General features: G+C 40.5%; 1 protein-coding gene across 2 annotated transcripts in view; it reads left to right on the forward strand.

Annotated features, from left to right (window-relative positions):
• PTPRB (protein tyrosine phosphatase receptor type B) overlaps positions 1–24,610 on the forward strand; it is a 106,568-nt gene that overhangs the window by 47,830 nt on the left and 34,128 nt on the right. For both annotated transcript variants that reach the window (XM_040990070.1, XM_040990074.1), the window contains 9 exons: positions 315–578; positions 3,465–3,734; positions 6,273–6,533; positions 11,511–11,777; positions 14,553–14,816; positions 18,551–18,814; positions 19,348–19,611; positions 20,522–20,785; positions 23,089–23,358. In XM_040990070.1, the coding sequence (XP_040846004.1) occupies positions 315–578; positions 3,465–3,734; positions 6,273–6,533; positions 11,511–11,777; positions 14,553–14,816; positions 18,551–18,814; positions 19,348–19,611; positions 20,522–20,785; positions 23,089–23,358 (2,388 nt within the window). The remainder of the gene's footprint in view (positions 1–314; positions 579–3,464; positions 3,735–6,272; positions 6,534–11,510; positions 11,778–14,552; positions 14,817–18,550; positions 18,815–19,347; positions 19,612–20,521; positions 20,786–23,088; positions 23,359–24,610) is intronic.

The following is a 24,610-nucleotide window of genomic DNA, read 5'->3' on the forward strand; positions in this document are numbered from 1 at the left end:
CAGGGCTGGGAGGACCGTGTCTGGACTTTTGGCCCAGCCTCGCTCACAGACAGGGAGCATTAGGCTGCGTGTGATCTGAGAGCTGTCAGGGATCCCAAGCATCCAGCATGCCCCAGCCCACATCCACGCTGATGTCCTTGCCAAGCAGCGCGCAGCCTGCCTTGGAGTTTAGAGTATTATTTGTGCCTCTCAAGGCAGTTGTTTTCTTCTGAGCCAAGAGTGTTGCTTCATGGAATTAAAATACAGTCCATACTCTGTGCACAGAACTGCTCAGACACCCGAGTGAAATTGCTTTGCTTTACTTTGCTTCTCAGCCCCCATGGAAGTCTTGGATTTGAAGGTGACAAACGATGGCAGTTTGACCTCTCTGAAAGTCAGGTGGCAAAGACCTCGTGGAAATCTCGATTCCTACAACATTACCTTGTCTCACCAAGGGACTCCCAAGGAATCCAGGGTATTAGCACCTCAAGTCACTGAAACCCACTTTAAAGACTTAACTCCAGGACGGCTTTATCAAGTCACCGTCAGTTGTGTCTCTGGCGAACTCTCTGCTCAGAAGGCAGCAGTAGGCAGAACAGGTGAGTCTTGGATTGCAGAATATTCCTCGGCTTCCCAAATCATTCTTTCTTTTCTTAATTTATTTATGTTTATTGGAAAGGAGGCTATACAGAGAGGAGGAGAGACAGAGAGGAAGATCTTCCATCCAATGGTTCACTCCCCAAGCGGCCGCAATGGCTGGAGCTGAGCCAATCCAAACCCGGGAGCCAGTAGCTCTTACAAGTCTCCCACACAGGTGCAGGGTCCCAAGGCTTTGGGCCGTCCTCGACTGCTTTCCGAGGACACAAGCAGGGAGCTGGATGGGAAGCAGGGTCGCTGGGATTTGAACTGGCGCCCATATGAGATCCTGGAGCGTGCAAGGCGAGAACTTTAACCACTACCCTATCACACCAGGCCCTCCAAATCATTCTTGAACTTAATCTTTGAATACAACAAAATGATTTCCCAGTGTGGAAAGTAGGATTTGTATGACTGAGGTGTCCGGCCCTAAGCTTAATCTGCAGAATAAGATAGTTCATTGCGGGCCCGGCGCGGTGGCACAAGTGGTTAAGGTCTTCACCTTGCACGCCCGGGATCCCATATGGGTGCCGGTTCTATCCCAGCAGCCCTGCTTCCCTTCCAGCTCCCTGCCTGTGGCCCTGGAAAGCAGCAGAGGACGGCCCAAAGCCTTGGGACCCTGCACCCAAGTGGGAGGCCCAGAAGAGTCTCCTGGCTTCGGACTGGCATAGCATCGGCCATTGCACTCACTTGGGGAGTGAATCATCGGATGGAAGATCTTCCTCTCTGTCTTTCCTCTCTGTATATCCGCCTTTCCAATAAAAAAAAATAATAAAAAATAATAATAATAAAAAAAGTTCATTGCATTCACCTCAGTTGTTTAAGTGCACCTGTTGGGTTCTTAGATGACCTGTGTATTGTCTCTGCCCTTTGCTTTTTCATGTCACATGGTGTAAACATAATAAATGTGTCAAGACTGATACCTATAAAGCAAATACTCATGTCACTCAACACTCACCCAGTGGCTTATATGAATCAAGTATTCCAGTAATAACTTTGATCATCATTAAGACAGGTCATACTATTGCTTTTAAGGCAGTAGTTGAATAAACTATACCTTATGACAAAGTCTGATCAGGCATGTTTCATACAGACCTTAGGCAAAGAGGGTTGGTTTTGTTTTTTGTTTTGGTTTGTTTTGATTTGGTTTTACATATTAAAGTTTATGGAAATAAACAAACAAAAAACCCAGGAGAATATGACAGAGACCAGGATACTTTTACCAAATCCATGGAAAAATGGCACCACAGTTGAGATGCTCCCATATCACTGTGACCTAGGCTTGTGTCCTGGCTCCTCTCCCAGGTTCAGGTTCATGCTCATGCCTGCCACGGGAGACAGCAGTAATGGCTCAAGTACTTGTGTCCCTGCCACCCTTATGGGAAATCCAGGCTGAGCTCTGGGCTCCTGGCTCAGTCTGGCCCATTGCCAGCTTTTGCAGGCATTTGGGGAGTAAACCAGGAGTTGGGAGATCTCTGTCCATCTTTCAAATAAATTTAAAAAATCAATATATTTTAAAAAGGTAAGTTCATTGTTAACGAAGAAAATTTGAAATCCATAGTTTTTTCTCAATGTTTTTCCAATAAATTTCTGAAGACCCTTTGTATGTATGCATGGATTTCCAAAATGTTTTGCGCCAAAATAAATTTATTTTTTAATTTCATTTTCCACAAACTTTTTGAAATATTTTCTTGTTTTTTTATCTTAAAAACTTTAGTTATCCCTTCTTTAAACAAGCTGTATTTTAATAACAAATGGATAGAATGCACACATACCATTTAAAATAGTAGGTTTTAATAATGGCAATTCTGATATTTCCACATATTATGTACTTGCTAAACGTTTTAAATCTACTATTTTATTGAGCTTTTATAATAAAATTGTGAGTGACGGCCTCTTACTAGCATCACTTTACAGATAATCCAGAGAGATCCAACAGTGTATCAGCATCATCCAGCTGGCAAATGATGGAGCTGGAATTTAAAAAGCTGCTTGATCTCAGAATTCTCTGTACTACTAGATATCATAAATAAAAGCTACATGGTCAGAAAGGAAACACAACCAAACTCTCCCAAAAGATTAATAAAAACTTGGAGGAAATGGCCTTTAAGTGATATCTTGAACATGTGACGTCCTTGGGAAATAAGAGGGGGGATGGTGAAGAAGGAAAGCCATCTGAGGAAGAAGGAACACTGTGAGTGAGGGCACAGAGCCCAGGAGAGTCACAGCCTTGGCAAGACTCATACCCCAGGGTTAACATCAGAAGGGAAGGAAGAGGAGGAACCGGGGGACCAGAACTAAGGGTGAGCGACAGGGGGTCTGAATTTGAAAAGCCCCAGACCTCAAAGACTTGACATCTCATTCTGCAGTTTATGGGGAGACCTTGAGATTTTCTTAGGCAAAAGAATCACACAATCAGATCTATATTGCAGGAAGGTTCATCTTCTCCACTGTACAAGAAGGCGGAATAATTTATGGCCACAAAATCCATTATGTTTACCAAAAGACACATCTACTAACATTACCATCAAGTGACACAATGTCAGTATTACTTCTAGGACCCATGTACAATCAGTAACAACAGTGCATATCACTAGAGTAACAGTGTTACAGAAGATTGTGTTGCTGTTCTAGTCCTAAAATGATCTTAGCATATATTCTGGGGGTGTCAGAGTTCTCCAAAATGAAAAAGAATCCTCAGTAGCAATCCAGTAACATCAAGAGGGATGAGAAATGTTTTGTATTGGAGATGTTATACCTTCCATTGACTTTTATCCATGAAAAGAATATAAGTATTCCTACTTTTGGCTATCTTTGTTTTTTTCTTTAAACGTCATTTCATTGCTTAGTTCCAGACAAAGTTAGGAATCTAGAAGCCAGCAACAGTGGTTGGATGAGGTCCCTCGTGGTGAGTTGGTCGCCCCCTGCTGGAGACTGGGAGCAGTATCAAATCCTGCTCTACAATGACTCCTCGGTGCTGCTCAACACCACTGTGAGAAAGGAGGAAACACGGTACGCCTTGGATGACGTGGGGCTCATACCTGGAAGACAGTATGACATAGAAGTCACTGTTCACAGTGGAAATTTGAAGAATTCTGAACGGTGCCAAGGCAGGACAGGTGAGCAAATAAGGAGGTGTTAATGCCTAACGTAATCTTCATTATACCCTGTTTTTTGTGCCCTCTCGAAAGTAAGCCAGGTAACTGTCAATGCCACCACTCACTGCCCTTGAGTGTGAGATCTTACAGACCTGTAGACTAACATAGTATTGATGACTTCAATGTCAAGTTAAAATTGTAGAAATTGTGTCCACCTATAGCTCCATCATCTTATAAAGAAACATATTATAAAAGCCAAAAGAATAGAAAGGATATAATTTGAAAATAAAGTCTTAACACTCCCCTCAAAGGGACATTTTTCTATGATCCGTGCTACTGAGTCATTATTTTGACTTAGTGTGGAAATTTCCAGTGCTAAGTAAGACTGATTGAAGGTAAGGGAGAAAATATTTGCATTTTAGAGAAAGAGATAGCAAGGATATTGAAATATGGTTCTTGGTATTCTTGCTATCACCATTATAGCACAATTTCTTGTGCCAGTCACAGCTTCCATGCACCTGTTTTCTTAGATTTCCAAAATGTCTGTGCTGGCTAGGGCTGGGTCAGGCCAAAGTCACTAGCCCAGCACACCATGGGTCTCCCACATAGCCCAAGAACACGAGCCACCCAGGGTGTATTAACAGGAAGCAGAATTGAAAGTGGATGAGTCGGGACTTCAACCAGCACTCATCCCAAGCAGCCACCTAAGTCACTGGTGTGCACCCTTAACTACAATGACTCAATGCACTTAGAAGATTGTAACAGAAGAATGTCAGAGCAAAGATGGAGACATCCCATTAGTGTGCTGATGTTGTGTTCCAGTAACCTCTTTGTGTTCCAAATATTGGTATCCATGAGATGATGTTCAACAGAAATCAGCCCAAAGGCACAGTAATTCTTACAGCAAGCATCTACCTTATCCCCAGTATTTTATTACTCAGCTCAAATAACTTGGAAATGTAAGATCAAGGAACAATGCAAGCCCTCTACATCTTGGTATAATTCTCAAATACCATTTCTTACTCTTCATTCCAGATGACTAAAGTAACTTAAAGTAGGTCTTGGTGTAAATATTCATATTATTTGCAAATGCTGAAAGGAAATATGAGGAGTAAGGGATTCAATTAGGTAAGAATTTGTTGAAAAATTCTTTGATGCAAAGATCACAGTATAATTCCACATGCTGGATTTTTTTTTTCATAATTTGGTTCCCCTGTTTTGGGAAGGCAATGTCTTTGTTCCTAAAAATGGCTTCTAGGAATTGTAATAACAAAATCTTTTAGATAATTGGGAAGCAATTTTGACTTGTTAGGTAAGAATCACCTGCTTGAGAAACAACAAGGAAAGCTTAGAACCAGACAGGAAACGGTCAGTGTGGACTCACACATACCTTACTAGGTGGGACACAAAGATTAGTTACTCCTCACTAAGGCATTGAAGGTTTCTCTGCACACCCCTCCTAAAACTATTCTGCACCTCAACTGTTGACAAATGCCTTGTTAGAGTTATAAGCCAGTTTAGACTATCCTAAAATCTGCCAAGTTCAGCAAAATTATGCTTCAACACTATAAACTGCTAAAAACTAAAGTGAAAATAGACACAAGACAGCTGAATAGTACCCTATAGCCATTTTAAGGTATATAGAAGCCGGTTGTATATAAACTAAAATTGAAATGTCAATGAAGTAGTCACAGGATGTGCGTAAGAACTTGCATTTTTTAACATATTGGTTACTCAATACCATGTCAATTAACTCCATAATGTTGTAAACTGTTGTTGATGTTGTGTTGTGGCTTTTAATTGGTCGTGATGATATTCTGCCAGCTCTGCCTTCAGATCAGAGATGGTCTCCCCAAGAAACCGTTGAATTTACCTGGACAATAAGATGCTGTACTCTATGCTTGGTATACTCTTGCAATGAAAGAATCTTGGCTGAATTTGAACTGTGGTGTTGCAAAAAGGTGGAGGAATCCACCACGGGGTGAGGGTCCAGGGATGGGTTGGGAGAATCCCAAAGCCTGTGAAACTGTGTCACATCATGCAATGTAATTAATTTTTAAAAAAAGATAATTAATAAAAAAAGAATCACTTGCTTAAGCACCTAATGTTATTGCTCACCAGCTACAGCTCCCTTTGCTTGACACCTCATGCCCTCTCCTCAAAAACAATGAAGCACTTTACCTTTTCAAGCTATCCATGAGGACGAAAAACATTCCTAATTCGACCTACACATTTAAATAGACTGTATAATATGACAGTTCACAAATTATTTATCACAAGACTCATAGGAAGAGGTAAGCTCTAACAAAGTATGTGGTCACAAATAAACGTGACCCTGTAAGGTGTAAATCTAATAACATTGAGTTGCACCCTGATTTCTGGTTATGTTACATGAACAGAGCTCCTGGGGACAAGCTTTTCCTTCCTTTTTTTCAGTGCTTTTAAATATTCAGAAATGGAACGTTGACCTGGAACTTTGCTGGGGAAGAGATCTCTAACGGCTATTCTGTGTGTTTTATGAGTCAGTCCGTGATCCAAGGCTCCGTTGCTTTTTCTCAGTGCCCTTGCCTGTGCTGCAGCTCCGTGTCAAACATGCCAATGAAACGTCCTTGAGCATCATGTGGCAGACCCCGGCTGCAGAGTGGGAGAACTACATCATTTCACTCAATGACAGGGACCTCTTGGTCATCCACAAGTCACTTTCCAAAGACGCCAAAGAATTCACGTTCTCTGACTTGGTGCCTGGACGAAATTACCTGGCTACTGTCACCACCATCAGTGGAGATTTGAAAAATTCCTCTTCTGTAAAAGGAAGGACAGGTAATAATCTTTACAAATTTTAGACTTTGCAATGTTCTGTCTGCTGCATTATTTAACAATTTACAGTCATTAAGAATCCTCCAGCCAGTAGGCATTTTAATCATTCTTTCAGTGTGTTTGTTTTACTGATTTCAGTTCTTCTTAAGTGCCTCCTCTTTTCTTTGCTTGAATTTATCTTGCCAAGATTGAAAAAGAATAGAGGGGGGAAAAACCTGACAAGGAGTTTCGCTGCAAAGGAGAAAGAAAGCAGCATTGAGAAGAATGGGTAAGAGGAGGGTGGAAGAAATAACAGCATAGTCCATGCTAATGGGGATGATAATCTGGGGGAAGGGCCAACAGTGATGGAACGGAACAGTAATGTCTGCTGGCATTTTGTGATTTGGTGGAAAGCATTGGGATCTGGAGCACAACAGCTTCTAAGAGGAGCATTTTACGCAGTATCGGTGGGGAAAGGATGCAGGTGGCAGTACGTAGATGTTGCAGGAAGTTGTCTTCTAATTGATCTCATTTTCTAGCTGCAATTGGACGCAGAGGTGTTATCAAAATTTCCTCTTCTGACTTATGTACTAGTTTGTGTCTTACTTCCTTTTGTTGACCTTATAAAATTATTGTTATTATGTCATAAAGTCAGTATCTCTTACTTAGGGTTACCTATTAGTTTACTGCCTTTCTCCTCATCATTCTTTTCTATCAGAAATCCACCTGGGTCTTCTGTTTTTTTTTTTTTAATTTGGGGGACGTTCTTCAGATTTCTTTATGGAGAGTTTCTAGGGGCATACTGTGTCCACTTTGATTGTTGCTAGGGATGTGCGTTTATATAGCTCTCAGTCTTAAAAGACGTTTTCTTAGGTTTCCATTCTATCTTGAAAGTTACTTTCTTAGGGGCGAGCATTTGGGTGAGATGCCATTTGGGGGTCCCACATCGCATATCAGAGTGCTCATGTTCAAACCCTGCCTTCGCTCCCGAGTCCAACTTTGCGCTAACCTATAGACTGAGAGGCAGTGATAGCTCAGTTAATGGGATCCCTGCCAGCCACCCACAGAGGCGACACAGAGGGGATTCAGGCTGCAGCATTTGGGGAAGTGCAGATAGAAGATTCCCTCACACTCTCTCTCTTCTTTATCTTACAAATAAGTAAAATGTATCTTAAAAGAAAAAAGTTCCTTTCTCCCAGCGCATTAATCTAGTCTTACTGACATTCATTCTTGCTATGGAAAAGTCACTGTCATTTTAATTCTGTATGAGTAATCTGTCCACTGGGACTAGTTTTTATTATTATTATTATTTATTTTATTTGGAAAAGCAGAAACAAAGAGAAGGAGAAACAGAGATCTTCTTTCCCTCCCCTTCAAGTGGCCTCAATGGCCGGAGCTTTTTCTGAGTTCCCTTTGAGGCTGCAGGGTCCCAAGGCTGTCTTCAACTGCCTTCCCAGCCCACGAGCAGAGACCTGTATGGGAAGCGGAGCAGCCAGGACATGAACTGGTGCCTATATGGGATCCTGGCACATGCAAGACAAGGATCTAGCCACTGAGCCACTGCACCAGACCCCATTGTGACTGTTTTTGAGATCTTTTCTTTGTCTGGTTCTACTGTTTCACAAAAATGATCTAGATACAAGTATCTTTTTGTTAATCCTCTGAGATTTATTGGGACTTCTTTGCTCTCAGATTAGCATCTTTCATCAATACTAGAGATTCTAAGCTGTAATGTATGTTTTATTCCCCATGGTCCCCTCTGGTACTCCAGAACACATACTTCATATTTTCCATGGACTGGACGAGTCTGGATATTTTCTTTAGCTGCTTGTTTAACTTCACCAATTCTTTCTTCATCCCAGTTCAATCTATTCTTTAATCTACCTTTTGAGTTTAAATGTGCCAAGGTTTAATTGTTATCTTCACTTTTATAAGAATTTTTTTATACTATTTTGTTGTGACAATATGGGGGGAAAATGGTGGGAGGGGAAAAAAGGAAGGGAGGAAGGGGGTGAGAAGGGAGGAATCCCAGTACCTGCAAAGTTAAGTCATGTAAAATAACTTAAAAATTAAATAAGTAAAAAGTAAGACTAAATAATAATATATATTTATAATAGAAAAGCAGAATTACCGCGAGAGAGGGAGAGACAGATCAGTCTTCCATCTACTGGTTCACTCCACAGATGACCTGGGTTGGGCCAGGCCAATACAGGAGCCAGAAACTTCTTCCAGGTCTCCCACGTGAGTAGGAGGGGCCAAAGCACTTGGGTCATCTTCTGCTGCTTTTTCCAGACCATCAGCAGGGAGCTGGAACGGAAATGGAGCAGACATGGGGACTGAACCAGTGTCCATACAGAATGCTGGTATTCCAGAGAGTGGTTTAACTTGCTATGCCACAACACTGTCCCCTATAAACATGTGCTTCAGATCTGTGCTGTATGCTGTTACTCTTCGGGTCTATTATGAGCTTCTTCAGCCTTTGTAAAGTCCAACAGTTTACCTCCCATCTTGGAGACTGAAATGCTATGAAATCAAAATTTAAATTCATATTTGAAAGATATTACAAGGACAATTTGCTTCAGTGATTTGATTACTATATTAATACTTATTTCTTAGCCTCTGCAAATTCTTTTCTTTTCATGTCGTTAATTCAAGGATAGTTGTGTTTATTGGAGGGATGTTCATGGTTCTAGCACATCATACTGCCAGGTTCAAGGTATAGCTTTAGAAATGAGCATTTTTGTCATTTTTGCTGTTCATATTGCTGAGTCATGTGATAAGTATATGCTTAATTTTGTAAGAAACTGGAATCTGTTTTTCTAACATGGTTATAAGTTTTTGCATTCCATCAGTAATATATGAAATTTCAAGCTCGTGTCTAGCATGGTAGCCTTGTGGCTAAAATCCTTGCCTTACTTGTGCCGGGATCCCATATGGGCGCCAGTTCGTGTTCTGTCTACTCCACTTCCCATCAGCTCCCTGCTTGTGGCCTGGGAAAGCAGTCAGGGATGACCCAAACCCCTGACACCTGCATCCATGTGGGAGATCTAGAAGAAACTCCTGGCTTTGGATCAGCTCAACTCTGGCCATTGTAGCCACTTGGGGAGTAAACCAGCAGACAGAAGATTTTTTTCTCTGTCTCTCCTTCTCTCACTTTCCAATAAAAATAAAGATAAATCTTAAAAAGAGAGAGATTTCCAGCTTCTCATCAACAGTAGCTCTTCATAGAATTGCCAATTTACTAATTTTTAAACTTAGCCTGTCCAGATGTGTAGGTGCTAACTGATGTGGTTTAATTGGCCTTTCATTAATGGATATTCATATATTTTTAATCCATTTATCTTTTTTAGAGATGTATACATTAAAATATTTTCCCCATTTTCAATAACGTAGATTGCTTTTTAACATTGACTTGAAAACTCTTTACTCTGAAAATAAGTCTTCATCATAAATGTATGTTGTAAACTTTTCCTCCTTTCTGTGAACTTTTTTCTCTGTTTTATTAGTGTAATTTGCTGAACAGAAGTGGTTAATTTAGCCGTCCAGTTTATTAATATTTTCCTGTCATGCATCATGTTTTTCATATCATATCCAGAAGACCTTTGCCAAACAGCAGCCACAAGATTTTCTAAAAGGCTTATGGTTTTAGATTTTAAATGTGGGTCTATGGTCCACTTTTAGTTAATGTTTATAACGGATGTGAGATACGAGTCAAGGTTTAGTCCCTGAATGTGGCAGCTAATGGTTGCATCCCCATTTGTTAAAAACACTACCCCCTTTTTTCACTAAATTGACTTTGAATATCTGTAAAAATAACAAAAAAATTCTACCAACGTCATACCTATTGGCCCATTTCTGGACACTTGATTCTGTTCCATTGAATTACGTGTTTATTTTTCCTTTGCCAATTTCCCACTGTCTTACTGTAGCTTTGTTCTTTTCTCTCTCTTTTCAAAATTGTTCTCTGTGTTGTGGTACCTTTGTTTTCCATGTAAAATTTAGCATTAAAATGGAATATACTTTTACTGATTATAGCAGCATTTCTAAAGAAAATGGTTGTATCTTAATCGAAAAATCAGTGAAGTTTCAGAAGGGGCAGGTCAACTTCCAGCTGCCTCTAAATGTTGTAATTCAGAGGCCAGGCACAAAGATCCAGGCTGACCAAGTGCCATGTTTAAAAGCCATATGTAAGATTTGTTAATGGATCATTGAAAATCACCAAGTTGTAATTAGGAAAAGGACACAGCTTAGAGGATTAGAAAAATCTATCTTTGGAACCCAGGTTAACTATTTTGTTAGCACTGTGATATAGGATGATTTCATTGCACTTTATGTCTTTGGCTTCTTCATCAATCAGAGGAATAATAAAATCACCCTCATAGTTTTTTAAATGGCTATCAAAACAATATAACCTCTATAACATATACAGACCATAATTGGCACATGGTGACATTCAGCAGTTGTGATAATTATAATTTTACCTGTAGCAATTTGTATTATTAGACATTTTCATAATTATAGCCCTTTTGAGAATGTGTCAGTAAAAAACTAATTAGTTTGCTATACCATAACTCAGTCACCAGGTTGAAGGAGTTTCCTAACACTACCCCATTTGCTCAAATAGCTCGTATCAATTTGCATTACTATGGTGTAGGGATGGATAAGATCATATTAAGTAAGTCATTTTCAAAAATAGAAATGCACATTGTTTAAAATTTAAAATCAAAATGATTATGTGCCCATCATCTCATCCTTGGATTCTAAATAATTTTGAGTCAACGTAGTTGAGCCTGTGCAAGGGTGTAATTTTCCATGACAAAGGAAGTAGAGCCAAGAGTCTAGCAACAACAAAAGGTTATTTTTAGCATTTTCAAGTCTCTGGGTTTTTTTGTTGTTGTTTTGGTTTGGTTTTGGTTTTTTTTTTTTTTTTTGCTCATTTTTCTTGTGCCTCCTTAAGATGATGAAGTATCCTTTCTTTTCTCCTTTGTCTACTGTGTTTAGTGCCTGCCCAAGTAACCGGCTTGCATGTGACCAACCAGGGAATGACCAGTAGTCTGTTTACTAACTGGACCCAGGCATTGGGAGACATAGAATTCTACCAGGTCTTACTGATCCATGAAAATGTCGTCATCAAAAATGAAAGTGTCTCCAGTGAGACCAGCAGATACAACTTCCACTCCCTGAAGCCTGGCAGCCTCTATTCTGTAGTCGTGACCACAGTGAGTGGCGGGATCTCATCTCGACAAGTGGTGGTGGAGGCAAGGACAGGTAAGACGTGCACATGTGTGTGTCTGTGACCTACAGAGCTCTGAAGAAAAGAGACCTCCAAAGAGATTATTCTAGAACTTTAAAGAATTTCAAAGAGAGCCATCTGTGACCTTCCAACTTTGAACACCACCCAGAAGGTGCATGGAATGGAAATTAGGTATTGGGTAAGGGCAGAAGGGAATTATTAATTTTCTAACTCTCTTGTAAACATATCAGAACTATCATTTTAAAAACCCTTTGTATGACATAAAATGTGTCTCTCATTCAGTTGATTTCCTTGGAAAAGTTTGTGCCCTAGTTAAGGCAGTAAGTAATGAGAATTTTTTTTTAATTCCCAAAGAAAATGCCTTATACACTATCATATTCTTGGTTTAAGAAATAGAAATGAAATTAGCTCCAATTTATATGGTCAAGAGTTGAGTCGACATAATTCTTAAGCCACATATATTTTTATAAACAGTTTTCACCAAAGGCTTAATAATGGCTGCACTCCAAATACTGTTCCTTGCCCTTAGGAGCCCTCCATCAAATAGGACAGAGAACTGAGCACATAAGCAAATGTCATTATAGTCTGTGTGTCAGAGAAGAGTGGTACTAAATAAGGAAATACAATTTTCTACATAATGCAATGAAATGGCATGAACAAAAAATGTATATTATGCATAAACTGTATGCTCTAATTTCTTAAAAATTAAAAATGATTAAAAATATGACAGAAACTTTGACAGTTATTAGTGAATTCAGAATCAGATCAGTGATCTTATCTACTTGATTTTAAATATTTATTAAGAAATAAGATTTCAGGCTCTTCCTGAAAGAGAAGAAGGAAGGCATAAGGGAGGGAGGAAAGTAGACAAAGCTAAAAGAGTAAAGAAAATAAATACACTAACTCAAAGTTCAGCTTCAGAGGCCAGCACTGTAGCCTCTGGCATCCCAGCTGGCCCCCCGTTCTGAGTCCCAGCTGCTCCACTTTTCATCCAGCTCCCTGTAATACGCTTGGGAAAGCAGCATGAGATGCTCCAAGTTCCTGTTACCATCATGGAGACTCGGACTGAATGCCAGCATCCTGGCTGCAGCCTGACCCATCGTGGCGGTTTGGAAAGTGAACCAGCAGATGGAAGACCTCACTGTCTCTATGACTCTCACTTTCTCCCTTTTCTAACTTTGACGTGCAAACAAGTAAATCTTTTCTTTTAATAAAAGTTTACCTTTACCTCTGTGTCCATAAACATGTAACCACATTAGCAGGTTCAGTAGGGTGCTATTCTAATTTTTAGTGATTGATTTTCAGTGTAAGGTAGACTTTGGGAGTTAAGTCGCAAAATCAGAACATTTAGGCAGATCCTGTTTTTTGCATATGTCACGATATTGACAATTAGATGAACTTAGCCAACCGATGAAGCATGTGGTAGTGTAGATCATATATTATGCTTCAGAGTTTTCCTGGAGATCACTAAAGGCAGTGCTATGTACCAGGCAGTTATTCCCTAACACAGTACAAACTTTATTCAGTATCTCAATTACTAGCTTGCCATCTACACAAGTGACTTCACTCACTTCAGAAATACTAGGTTCTCAATAATGTTTGTGGCACACATCTCTCGTGTATTCATTGCCCTGTTTGCTGACGGTTGGTTCGGCTGCTGCTCTCAGAACAGGCTTTTTCAGGCTTACTTCTTGCCGCTAGAGGGCAGGAAATGCATTGTGAAGGGCAAGCTTGGTCCCTTTTGTTACTGTTAACCAGACAGTAAACAGCTTCGCTGCATAAAGATGGGAACTCTCTCACAGCTCCTAACCCTGAGAAGAGCTGTTGATGTCTTCATCTTCCTTCTTAAACAAACACCCTTGCTCTATTGATAAGTTCAGTTCCCGTTCATTCCTTTGGGTGGCTCCGTGTCCTGCAGTGTACTTCCTGATATATACCCAGAAAGATGCCTCCACTTACCACCCATTCTGCAGGAACTGGGAACACCACCTTTGGACTGATGAGATCTCCACAAAGATGGCTGGCATTTTTATCGTGACTCCCCCTCAGATTGATGTTAAGAACACTCAGCTGATGAAAAAGAATGAAATCCTACCAATAGCAACCCAATGGTCCCAACTAGAGACCATTATGCTCAGTGAAGAGAGTCAGTCCCAAAAGGACAAATATCACGTTCTCTCTGAAACAAGGCAACCTCCATGCAAAATACGAGACCAGTAGCCCTTTCGGTACTGTTTTTGCTCATCTCAGTGGGTGTGACAGTTTTGTTTTCACTTTCATCCAGTCAAAAATAAGTTTTGTTTTTCTTAATAGTTTTCTCACTGACTCGTAGGACACACAAGCATCATTTGCCTCAGGAAAATCTTGGATTTTCGTTTCTTCAGTGACACATTGGTCATTCAGTAGCATGTTATTTAACTTCATGTTCTTAGAAATTTTCTTTCTCTCTATTGTTGATTTTATTTTTTGGCTTTTTATTTAAGGGGATGTGTACAGGATACACTTAAATAGCAAAATGTGGACTTACATCTGATTGTGAAGGACTGTATTGTTTTAATGACGTGGAAAATCAGGAAGGAGAGGGGATTTTCGCGGGGGCGGGGGGGAAGGGTGGTCCTGGACCTATGGAAATGTACCATGGCATAATAAAATAAATAAATCATTTAAAAGAAAAAAAGAGGACACTGGGTTGTCAGAAAGTAAAGTGAAACCTCCTTGACCTCTGAGGTGTGTCATCAGATCTCCTGAGTCCCTGGCTTTTAATCTCTTACCCTCCCTTTTGAAATCAGTCCCCGGCAGCGTGAGTGGAGTGACCGTGAACAATTCAGGGCGCAGTGACTACCTCAGTGTTTCCTGGCTGCCGGCACCAGGGGACGTGGATAACTACGTGGTGGCCCTATCTCATGATGGCATGCTGGTTCAGTCCCTTGTCATTGCCAAGTCTGTTAGCGAATGTTCCTTCAGCTCCCTCACGCCAGGCCGTCTCTACGACGTGAAGATAACTACGAGGAGTGGCAAGTATGAAAATCATTCCTTCAGCCAAGAACGCACAGGTAAGAAGAATGTGTGTAGAGCTCACAGAACCCACGGGGCGGGTGGCCCAGGGCGAACCAGAGCTCCAGCAGTTCTGTAGCAATCCGAGGAAAGGCCACCACAATCACAGGATTGTCATAGACTCTGCAGATTTCCACCCGAAACTCCTTATGTGAGTATGTGCTACTTTCAGAATAAGAGCAACTCAGTTGTCATGGCCAGAATTTATATCCTCTTCCAGTATAATAATAACAAGGTTCAAGTCAAGTCGAAAAGCGCATAGCAAACACAACTGAAAAGATAAGTTTGTTTTGGTGCAAAAACATTTGAAACACAAGCATCATTTTTCAAAATAATCATTTTTCACAGACCTAGAAGTTTGTGAATTTCAAAACATCTATTTATTTTTAAATTTCATTTTCTACCCACTTATTAAAATACCCTTCTATTTGTTTTGGTAGTACTTCTTGGTTGCCAAGGTCTGACTTTTCAGGTTTATAACTAACTCTTAGAAACTGTCTTTTTGAGGGACTTACTGTTTCTAGTCCCATTTTTACACATCAGAAAGCCAAAGTTCCGGATGGTTAAAAAGAAAAAAAAAAAAAAACCAACTTATTTGTCCTGTCTAGCAACCATTATGTTTCAGATGCTGAATTTAAGTGTAATTCAGAATGACTCCAGACCCTACAAAGTTCTTGGTCCCCAAGTCCTATTTGAAATGTCTGTTGATGAAGGCTACCATTCTGACCTTGTTTACACAGAATGAAAACATGAATCTTTATAGTCCTGGGACTAGGAACCAAAAAATTTTAGCAACTAAAATGACTATCAGGTCATTCATGTTTGGAATGGAACTAGGCAGCTACTATTTTCCCACTGCATCTATCTTCATGGGGTTCGCATCTGAGATTTCTGCTTATGCTTGGCATCAATATTATGTCAAGTCATTTCTGTTGGAAAATGGCTTAGTTTTGCATTTAAAACTATTAGCTTTTCCATGAGGAACTGGGACCCTTGTTGTCATCCTAGTCCTAGCATAAAACTAGGAGCTCAGTTGACACTCAATAGATGTTCCTTGAGCAAACAGGCAGAAATCACTTAGAGCAGGGTGTTTGCATGTGGTGGTCCATGGGTGAACTTAAGAAATGCAGTACCCCGAAACTGCTCATAAAGTTTTGGGGAAGTAAAGGATGTGTGTGTGTTTCTTTGAGGAGAGGCAGCCCAGGACTTTCACCGGATTTTAGATAGTTTCTGGAACTCCAAAAAGTTACTCACTGATTTGCCTCGTGTTACTGAGCAAAGACTCCTTAGAATGACCTAGTCGTAGCATGTTCTGTGCAATTAAAGAAAGTCCCCAGAGAAAAATGTGACTGCTCTGCTCTGATGTGGCTACTACACCTGAGAGATCATCTCCACCTTCAGCTAACATGAATTCTAATCACAAGAGTGGCTTAGCACGGAAAAGCACATTTCCCTTTATAACCCAATCTATGTCAGTGTCTCACTGCACCAACTTGGAGCCTAAAACTCACCACAGAATTGGGAATATGTCACCCAGCTACCAGACCCTTGCTTCTCGTGGGCAGTAGCTCATGAGCATGTCCTGTCCCTGTAACTTTAACATTGCAAGGCATTTTGCTGAGAAACTATCTCACCGCAAGAAAAAAAAAATGATTATTTAAAGCACTCTCTTGATTCTTTTATCAGCAAGAACTTGACTTTGGGAGCTTGACTATCAGGGGCAAGTCATGGCTCTAACAGATCATTTTAACTAGAGAGGCAGGTCCGAGTTGCTGTCTTGTTGATTCTGGCTGATTATCTTAATGCCCTTTCCTTTTCTCTTGCTCTTGTTCAACATGCTGGGTGAAAATATCAGCCTTTTTAATTCTGCACCACATCATCTCATCGTGCTGCAGGGTAATTCTCACAAATTACCTCCAGTTCCACCTGGGGAGCCCCTTGTTGACCGAGCCTGGTGTTCAGCCTAGTTTTTCTTCCAGTGACAGTTGCTTTGGCTTCAGTAAATTGCCTGGATTATTGATTTGGCCTAACACATGCACACTGGTCCCTTCAGAATCTCTTCTGCTTAACCCTGTGATGATTTGGCAATGCTGGAATTCGTTGCAAGTAAACTTCCTGAAGAAAGCAAACTGGTCTTACACCCGTATTTTTTGCTGAGTTGCAACCTGATACAAATCCTAATCTGTAAAGAACCCCATGGAAAATGCTATTGCATCTTTTGTAGATATGAGTAACATCATGCAACATGTAGCTTAGCTACTGTGTTAATTAGCTTCATCACAATAACAAAATATCTGAGGCTTCCTCACTTTATAAAGGAAAAGGGGATCCTGGTTTCAGGGGTTCATATCCAGAATCAGGTGGGACTATTGCTTCAGGTGCTAGGGTGCCCTAGGCGGCACCAAGTACCACCCAGCAAGTGGGAGCACATACTTCTTTATTACTCTGTTAGGAAACCACTAGGATTCAACTGTAGAGGCTCTATTCTAATAGCTGATTATTGGAATTCAATCCAAAGACCTCACCTTCAAACATTCTATTAAATTTCCACCATCCTAGTACCTTTAATATAAGACTTTGGGAATCAAACCTTTAATGCATAGGCCTTTGGGGGACCTGCAACATCCAAACCAAAACAGATATCAAAATACTCATTATGGGAGGAAAGTAGACAACTTGGGACCAGACTTGGCATGTGAGCAGAAAGAAACCTTCTAACATAGCCCAAACAGAAGACAACAGTGAAGGGCTACAGGCTATTCCAGCAGTAGGACAGAAGTTTACTACCCTGGCTCAGAGATCAAGCTGCTTTTCAGTACTTTACATTCATATTCTATTACCTTGTCAACAACAAGCAGTGATGAGCTACTACTATTGTTGAGTTAAAACTCAGTCCCAAATGAAAAATGAAAGTATCATTACTACTATGTTCTCTAGTTGATAATTTTAATAATTGATTGTATACATGAAAAATCATTGCATGAAATAAAAGCTAGGCTCTTGATAATAATCTCCACCAGTGTGTGGTTCCCAGCTCACTTTTCTGTCTCAAGATAGTCACTATGTTGGCTCCTGTGTTCAGCCCTACCCTTTTTTTTGCATCTTATGAAGTTGCATAGCATCTAAATACAACATTAAAATTGTGAGTGTATTGGATTGTTTTAATTTTACAGTCAAATGGAAGTAAAATGATACTGTACTCTGGCCTTTCATTTCCTTAACTGCTAATGCTGTAGGATACCTTTATGCACTAATTGACTACATGCGATTTATTTACTCCCGCCTTTTTTTTATATATACGTACATTATTCTTGGCTACTTTTTATCACTTCTTGCATCACCAAGATTCTTTTTTCAGTTTTACCCCTTATCTTTTTTTAAATTCTTATTTTCTATTTTTCTGTTTTGTGGGAATAGGGCTCCCCCTCCTTTCCCTGTCTCTCCTCCCTCCCTGATCTTAAACACAACATTTTGTGTGTGCAAATCAATAGGCTTTGAATGAATTCAGTAGGTTCTGTTTAAACATTCATTTAAGTGCTCCATGTAGTACAGCAATAGTTATCTCTAAAAATGTGTGACCTAAAGATTAAAAATACTCTTTTAAATACAGACCGTGAAAATCTACTCATTCTCCTTTATGTATGAGATTGCTATCAGTGATCCATTGCTCGCCCAGCAGCGTTAAACCTTTAGCTGTTCTCTGTTTTTTGTTTGTTTTGTTTTTTATTTCCAGTCCCTGATAAGGTCCAAGGAGTCAGTGTTAGCCACTCAGCCAGGAGTGACTATTTGAAAGTATCCTGGGTGCATGCCACTGGAGACTTTGATCACTACGAAGTCACCATTAAGAACAAGAACAACCTTGTTCAAACCAAAAGCATCCCCAAGTCAGAAAATGAGTGTGTGTTTATTCAGCTGGTCCCTGGACGGTTGTACAGTGTCACTGTTAGTACAAAAAGCGGACACTACGAAGCCAGCGAACAAGGCAACGGGAGAACAAGTAAGTGGAATGCTCGTAACAATCTGATTGATGATTGATTGGACTTGAAGTTCACCGAGCAACTAATTCATCCATAACTTGAATTTTCCTTCTTGCTGATTTGTAAACTGCAACTTCAGTAACATCTAGCGACATTGAGACAAGTCATGGCCTACAGCGACTGAATGTTTATGGGCGGAGAACAGCAGGCGCAGAGGGGCAGAGAGGCCTCTATGTCCCATTGTTCTTCCCTGTCCTCCTGCATTGTGACATTAAAATTTTAGGCTTCTTGTTTTATTTTATGACTGAGATCATAACTCATTTTATAATTATATGCTACCAACATTTCACATGTAAGATTTATGTCAGGAAAAACATCACAATCTTAATAGTTGCTTCCCATTTTTCTTGTTTAATTATGCATGAAGTAGTTCAAATACTTTATCTGGGGAAGGGGGGAAGTTTGCCAGTTCCTGGCATGTGATTCATAAATTGTTGTGTAGGTAGACTCTGAGCAAGCCGCTTTCCTAAAGTCTCGGCACTTTTCTCCCTAGTCCCAGAGCCCGTGAAGGATCTAACGCTGCGGAACAGGAGCACTGAGGACTTGCGTGTGACGTGGTCACGGGCCGAGGGGGACGTTGATCAGTATGAGATCCAGCTGCTGTTCAGCGACATGAGAGTGTTTCCTCCTTTTCACCTTGTCAATACTGCCACTGAATTTCTATTCACCTCCCTCACACCGGGGCGCCGGTACAAAATTCTTGTTTTGACAATCAGTGGAGATTTACAACAGTCGGCCTTCATCGAAGGCTTAACTGGTAACTTGAAATACTGTTCTTGAACATGTGTAGATAACAAGGGCCCTTTCAAAGATGGAATTAAAAAAAACCAGTTGATTGGGGATAAAAGTATTTTGAAATCCGTGTATGGTTTGTTCGTAACACGAAGTTTTCGTGAATTTTTTGGTGGGCCCCATGGTAAGCTTGGACCTCGATATTTTGTTGCTCTTAAATAAAGCATACCTTGTAATTCCATTTTCCAAAAACATTCAAAACCTTCAGTGGGATTTTGAACATGTGAGGTATCCTGGGCATTTCAAGTGAGGATTTGTGAGGGCAAAAGATAGATGTCAAGAAGGGAAAGATACCTTGATATAGAAGCATGACATGGGGGATAGCAGCAGCTCCCAGGGAAACAGCAGGTGTTGGGGAGGCATCCTGATGAGGCAGCAATAATTCCGCTGCTTAAGTGTCATTTTAGAGCTCTCAGGAATGTCGCTGTAACAGGTGCATTTATCGACAGGTTATGAGTCAGGCTCACAGCAAAGCTCCGTCCATACAGGTTTTGTTCAGGCCTCACAGTTCTATGGGCTGGTTACTAGTAACATCATGTCATTTTCCTGATGAGAAAACTAACGTTGAGGTTAAGCATTTTACCCATAGTCTCACAGCTCTACATGAGAAAGCCTAGACTTGATCCAAAACAATCTTACCAGCTCTTCTGTAATTTACTGGTATTTCTCAGGTCCATCCATTAGGTGTGAATACCTTCTATATTTTCCCCCTTTAATGTCAGAAGAATCAGAGGAAAATGACACACGGGTGCTATTTTTGCCCAAGTACTTTCTTTTAGGAGAAGCCAGAGTATTAGAAACATGAAAAATTGGCTTAAAAATTTTGTTCTTGAAATGATGGCTTCTCTCTTTCTCTCCCTTCCTCCCTCTTTTAGTTCCTAGCGCTGTGAAAAATATTCACATTTCTCCCAACGGGGCCACAGATAGCCTGATGGTGAACTGGACTCCTGGAGGGGGAGATGTTGATTCCTACACGGTGACCGCCTTCAGACAGAATCAACAGGTGGAGTCTCAGACAATCCCCAAGCAGGTCTCTGAGCACACATTCCACAGGCTGGAGGCTGGGGAGCAGTACCGTGTGGTGGTTGCCTCGGTCAGCGGGTCCCTGAAGAACCAGGTTGAGGCAGTTGGGAGGACAGGTGAGTGCTCCCCTGGACAAGGGCCACCCTGCAGAATGAAACACTCACAAATCCAAAAACCAAATCTTCCAAATTTAAAATCCTCTGAATTTACACGATTGATGTGTGAGCCTTTCTCACCTTTTCTTTGCATTTTTTCTTACCAATAGAGATTTTTCAAAAACAAATGAAAGTAATTAGAAATGAAATCACTTGAATATATTTCATATTTGCCCAATGATATTAAACTTTAATTTTTCAGTTTAGTAGGCAGACTTCTGTGACCGTATTTTTCAAAATTTCCCTTTGCTCTTAAGTTCCTGAAGAAAAAATACGTATCTGAGCCAACTGCTTTACCTGTATTAATAACTAAAGAACAATTATCAAATGTATGAGTAATGTTCTTTGTTTTTAAATACCACTACTAACATATTTTTTCTTTCACCATTGATTATTATTATCTTACAATGAGGTTCCATAGGCTCTAGGGTTTCCTCATCCCTTCCCCGAATCCCCTATCTTCCCTGATTTCCCCTATATTAGTGCAGTACCATAGTCCTTCATAAACAGTGACATGTCCATCATTCTGTGTAAGTGTAACCTTACACTGTAGATATGGACAATGGCAGAGAGTCCAGTGTCCTATTATCATGACAGATTAAACAGTTTCTTTGGGAGTTCATCTTTAGTTTGGAAGTAGGGATGCATACTGCACTGCATCTTCACCACTGGTTATTATAGTCTTTATTACACAGTTACTATACTTCTCTTAAATGAAAAGCCACAAAAGAAAATCAACCACAGAAACAATATTAAAAATTTTAGAACAGCATCAAGTTAAATAACATGCTACTGAACGACCAATATGTTGCTGAAGAAATGAAAAAGTCAAAACTTCCTGAGGAAGACAATGCTATGACCTATGGGTCACTAAAGAAATTGGTAAGGGAAAAAACATTTTTGAAGAAATAAAAACAAAGATATCAGATCCCATGAGATGTAGCCAGAGAAAGAAAGAAAAGAAGGAAGGAAAAGAGGAAGGGAAGAGAGGAATTAATGAATCCAGGGAGATCATCAAAGGATTATGGCAAGGCATGATTCCGTCCTAGTTTGTGGCCGTGGAGAAAGAGAGTAGGTGGATTGAAGAGATGTAAGATTTAGAACACAGAAATGATAACTTGCGTTTGCAAATATGTAGAAGAAAGAAAGTAGAAAGCTAAAGTGTTTTGTTGTTTTTTAAAACATGGACCAAGATTTAGGAACAAAAGACAATAAGGATATTCAGAAAAGGAGATGAGAAAAAAAGATATGGCGTCTTGAGTGCTGAGTGGCTGCCGAACATCCAAGGAGAAGGTCATTTGCAAAAACAGGAGAAAGCTCTGACGTCCAGTTTAAATTTAGGAGAAATTGCTATATGGATGGCAAGTCAAACCGCCACAATTTCCTAAAAGAGATTATATAGAAAAGATTAGGGAGATTATGAGGAAACAAACAAATCTAGGATCAGAAATATTATTAACAAGTAATTCTACTTTGCCTTTCACATCCAGAGCTACGCAGTGCAAATACTCACTTTACCTGTAGGATTCACCTCTGCAGATATAACTAATCGTAACTCCACAATGTCCTGGTGGGAGGGGGGAATGCATGTGAGCTGAGCATGTATAGATTGTCATTCTTGTCACTGTTTTTCTAAAGATTGTAGTATCACAGCTGTTTGCAGAGCGTGTATATTACATTACATATTATAAGTCATTAGTGATGACTTAAATTACATGGGACATGTGCATAGTTTATGCAAATACTATGGATTTTACATAGAACTGAATTGAGCAGCCATGGATTCTTTTGTCCAAAGAAGAACCTGGAGCCAACGCCCTACAGGTGCAGAGGGACAAGTGCGCTATGACTAAAAGCACACTACTGCTTACGGCAAGGATTGAAATTTTGATTTGAATTAATGTTAGGAATAAAAATCTAGGCAAAATGCATCCTTATGTGATCTAAACTACATTTATTGGGTGTCTGTTTGTCCAGCATTTTTCCATTAGATGTCCCATTCCACAGTTATTAGTGTCACACTAACTTTTCTGCCCACTTGACTTTAAGAGCTTGTCTAAGATCAGAGCAGAAATGGAAAAAAACAAACTACTTTTCAAATCGTTTCAAGACAAGAAAATACTTTCTCTGCTTTTCTCCTCACATCTTCCAGAAAATGTCAGTGCAACCCATAGAGAGGAAAGCAGCTGGTTTCACGAGGTTCTTGGTTGTTTAACTTGCCCTCCGTGACCCTCTCAATTGTCCTGCTTCTGCTGTTTCTGCAGTTCCAGCAACTGTCCAGAAATTCACTGCAAGCAATGCGTACAGCAGTGATTCCTTAACCATCACTTGGCAGAAGGCTGTCGGCGTGGCAGACAGATACGACATCCTACTTCTGAGTGAAAACGGAGCTCTTCTGAGCAACAGGTCCGAGCCAGCCACTGCGCACCAGCACAAGTTTGAAGCTCTCACGCCAGGCAAGAAATACAAGATACAGATTCTAACTATGAGTGGAGGACTCTTCAGCAAGGAAGCCCAGACGGAAGGCCGAACCGGTAATTCACACGGACGGACGCTCTCTGCCTGTCGTTGCTTGGTCTAATGCTGTGTGAGAACTGTAGGATGAGAGGCACGGACAGTGTTGAAAGGTGTTCTCTCTCTCTGCTTCTCAATAATAATTTGTTTTAAAAAGGCAAATCAGAAGGCAATGATAGAATAGAGAAGGGATCAGAGGTTAGGAAACTTCATTTGTTTATTGAGTATGCACTGTGTTCTAGGCGCTGTTCTAGATGCCAGGTCAACCAAAATGAATTTAAAAAAAGAAAAATCGTTGGTGGGCTTCAGGATTATCCTCGAGTAGTGTAAAAACTCAGTGAACAGGGCCTGACGTGGTAGCCTAGTGGTTAAGGTCCTTGCCTTGCAAGCACCAGGATCCCATATGGGCACCAATTCGTGTCCTAGCAGCCCCACTTCCCACCCAGCTTCTTGCTTGTGGCCTGGGAAAGCAGTCTAGGACAGGCCAATGCATTGGGACCCTGCACCTGTGTGGGAGACCCAGAAGAAGCTCTTGGCTTCTGGCTTCGGATTGGCTCAGCTCTGGCTGTTGCGGCTACTTGGGGAGTGAACTGGTAGATAGAGATTCTTTCTCTCTGTCCCTCCTCCTCTATATATCTGACATTACAATAAAAATTTAAAAATCGTTTTTTAAAAGCCAGTGAACAAATCAGTGAAAGTTATAGCAGGTAAATAGTAAAAAATGCCAGTGAAAAAAATTTAAAGCAGAAAGACAGGGTAGGGGCCTGGCACGGTGGTACATCAGACTAAGCCTCTGCCTGCAGCTCTGACATCCCACATGAGTGCTGGCTTGTATCCCAGCTGCTCCATTTCCAATTCAGCTCCCTGCTAAATGGCCTGGGAAATCAGTGGATGAGAGCCTAAGGCCTTGGGCCCCTGCACCCTCCTGGGAGACTCAGAAGAAACTCCTGGCTCCCAGCTTTGAACCATCCCAGTTCTGGCCATAGTGGCCATTTGGGGAGTGAACTAGCAGATGGAAGATCTCTCTTTGTGTCTCTTCCCCTCTCTATAATTCTGACTTTCAAATAAAACAAATAAATCTTTTAACAATTTTAAAAAGCAGGAAAGCAGAGCAACAAGTTGTTGGGAGTTTACAGTTTAGAGAGTATACTCTTTAAACAATTCCTTGAAAAAGTGATATTTGAATAAAAGGCTAAAAGAAGTAAGAAAGAGAATCATCAAGTATTTGGGGAATGAATATCTCCTAGCAGAGCCAACTGCAAGGCAAAGACT

This window comes from Ochotona curzoniae, unplaced genomic scaffold (assembly GCF_017591425.1).
Source record: "Ochotona curzoniae isolate NIBS_2020 unplaced genomic scaffold, NIBS_Ocur_1.0 contig_1014, whole genome shotgun sequence".
Classification (NCBI taxonomy): domain Eukaryota; kingdom Metazoa; phylum Chordata; class Mammalia; order Lagomorpha; family Ochotonidae; genus Ochotona; species Ochotona curzoniae.